The 2,550-nt window shown below is 48.8% G+C and overlaps 1 protein-coding gene across 1 annotated transcript; it reads right to left on the reverse strand.

The window, feature by feature from the left end:
* Positions 1–232: 232 nt before the first annotated feature.
* Positions 233–613, reverse strand: LOC111366995. The gene has a single exon (XM_022987672.1). The coding sequence runs from the start codon at positions 611–613 to the stop codon at positions 233–235; it is 381 nt and encodes a 126-aa protein (XP_022843440.1).
* Between the last annotated feature and the right edge of the window lie 1,937 nt (positions 614–2,550).

A 2,550-nucleotide genomic window follows, 5' to 3' on the forward strand; every position in this document is an offset into this window, starting at 1 on the left:
AGCGTAACTGGGAGCTCTACAGTTCCCTTCGATATCACTGTTGCCCCTCCAAAGCCTTATAGAGGGGTAATCACTATCTTCAACTTTTCTGGGGGAATTTTTAGACCCAAGAAGGCATCCCAAGTGAGGACATTTGCTGCACTTCCTCCATCGACAAGGACCCTCTTTACGTCAAAATCAGCTATATCGCCCATTATCACTGAGGTATCATCGTGGGGATGCGTTATACCGATCAAGTCCTCTTCGTCGAAAGTAATGCTCTGGTTGAACCTTGCCTTTTTTGGATAGAGCAGACCCCTGCAGAACGCGCATAGCTCTTCCTAGCTGAATTCGAGTCGCCACCCGATGCTACTCCCCCAATGATCATGTTTATCACTCTTGACCTTGGTGGGGGTATCCCTTTGAGCCTTTGTCTGCCCCTGTCGTTTTTTACATACTTGGCCAATAGTCCCCGCCTTAGCAGGCGCTCGATTTCTTCCTTCAATTGTAGACATTCTTCTGTATCGTGTCTGTGATCTTTGTGAAAATGGTAATACTTTCTTTGATTTCTCTTGTTGGAGGAAGTTAGTATCGGTTTAGGCCATTCGAGCTCTTTCATGTGCTGTATCTCCATTAATAACTTCGTACGTGGGATGTTCAAAGGGGTGGGTGCCTTGGCCTCCTCTCGCTTCTGCTTGACCGATCAGTCTTGGGCATAACCCTTGTTCATACGTTCATTCTTCGGCTTATTCTTATCAGTGTGCCTTCACTCATCATACGCTTTTCGCTTATGTGCTTCCGTTTCCCATCCGTCCCTGAGATTTTTGGTCACTTTCTCCGTTTCCTCTGCATCGACATACTTATCTCTCTTTTTCAATAGGTCATGCATTGACTCTGGGGGGTTTTTGGAGAGTGACATTTTAAAGGCTCGATTTCGCGTTCCGTTCATCAAGGCAGTAACCACTGTGGACATTTGCAGGTCTTTTATACCGAGAGTAGCCCGGCTAAACCTAGCCAAGTATTCCTGCAACGACTCGTCTTTCTCTTGTACGACCTACATCAACCCAATGACCGTCTTCCTCTTCCTTTTGCTGCTTAGGAAGTAAGCCACAAAGCTCCTGAAGAGCTCATCAAACGTCTTGATAGACCGTAATGCCAAGGTTGCTACCTAGTCCTTGGCCTCCCTCCTGATTGTGGGGGGGAAGGACCGGCACATCACAGCGTCCGGAGTAGCATAAAGTCTCAGCAAGTCTACAAAGGTCCGCAGGTGGTCAAGCGGATCTTTGACTCCATCATATGCTTCTATCATGGGTTGCTTGAAGCCTTTAGGCAAGGGGACCGCCATGATCTCAGGGGCGAACGGGTCTTCTTCCAACACCATCTGCCTCCATCTATCCTTTCTCTTGGACAGTGCATCATCTATCTTCTGGGCCATGATTTCTTCCATCTTTTGTTCCAGGTCCACCATGGCTTGCGGGGGCTGCTGAGCTATGACCACTGGGCCCCCCGCGCCTCCCGTCCCCTATAGAGAGATGGGTAGAACAATCGCAGGTGGTGTTTGAGGCGGTTGCTGGTTCGTCGCTTACGTCGGACTCAACGGAAGGATCGTGTCTCTCTGCGACTGGTTTGCAAGATCGCCATCATTGCTGCCATTTGAGTCTCCAAAGCGCTGAACTGACTCTGCGTCACATACTGCGGAGGCGGCGGTGGCTCGTGACCCCTTGCAACTGACTCAGACTCTGTCTTCGCCGTATTTCCAACCATACGAGTATCACTCTTTGTTTGTCTTCTCGACATAGCTTTTTAGTTCAAATGATTTTCCACAGATGGCGCCAATGAAATGGTTGTGGAACAATACCTTTCTATCTGCCTGGTGACGTTCGATATTCCGACCGCTCCGCCAAGTGTTTGTAACCTGAAAAATGAAGGCGGGGCTTCCTCCCCCATTTTACCTCCGGCATTAGAATTAGTTTTTAGACTTGCAATTGGAAATCAGATGGCTAAAAAGAGTCAGAGAGGTTTACCTATGTCACATCCGAGGTATTTATAGATATTCGGAGCTGGATAACCGCTGGGCGGTTGTGATGTCACGTGTCCCACATTGGCATTCCCACTACCCCTACGTTTTGAGTGGGGGTCTTTATCTTCCCGCCTGGAGGTTGTACCCGTGTTAATTGCCATGGACCCTAGTCAATTTACTAGAGGTTTTATGGCTAAGTGTTTAGGTTGGCTATTCCGTGCCCGTTGAAGACCTCGCGTAATGGTAGAGCGCTCCTCGGGGATAATGGTAGAATGCTCCCCGGGGATATTGGTAGAGCGCCCTTAAGGGGGATTGACGGCCTTGTGTAGTGGTAGAGCGCTCCCCGAGAGTAATGGTAGAGCTCTCCTCGGGGGTATTGATAGAGCGCCTCTAGGGGAGGTCGACGGTCTTGCGTCGAAGTGTAGTGATCCATCTTGCTTGTACGTCGAGGGTGGCCTCTTCTACCAACCTATATCAACCTTCAATAACAACTTATCCCCAAAAGTTCTTATTCTACAGAACCATGTATTACTTTGGTAAGAGTGTTCGTG

Source organism: Olea europaea, chromosome 18 (assembly GCF_002742605.1).
Source record: "Olea europaea var. sylvestris chromosome 18, O_europaea_v1, whole genome shotgun sequence".
NCBI lineage: Eukaryota > Viridiplantae > Streptophyta > Magnoliopsida > Lamiales > Oleaceae > Olea > Olea europaea.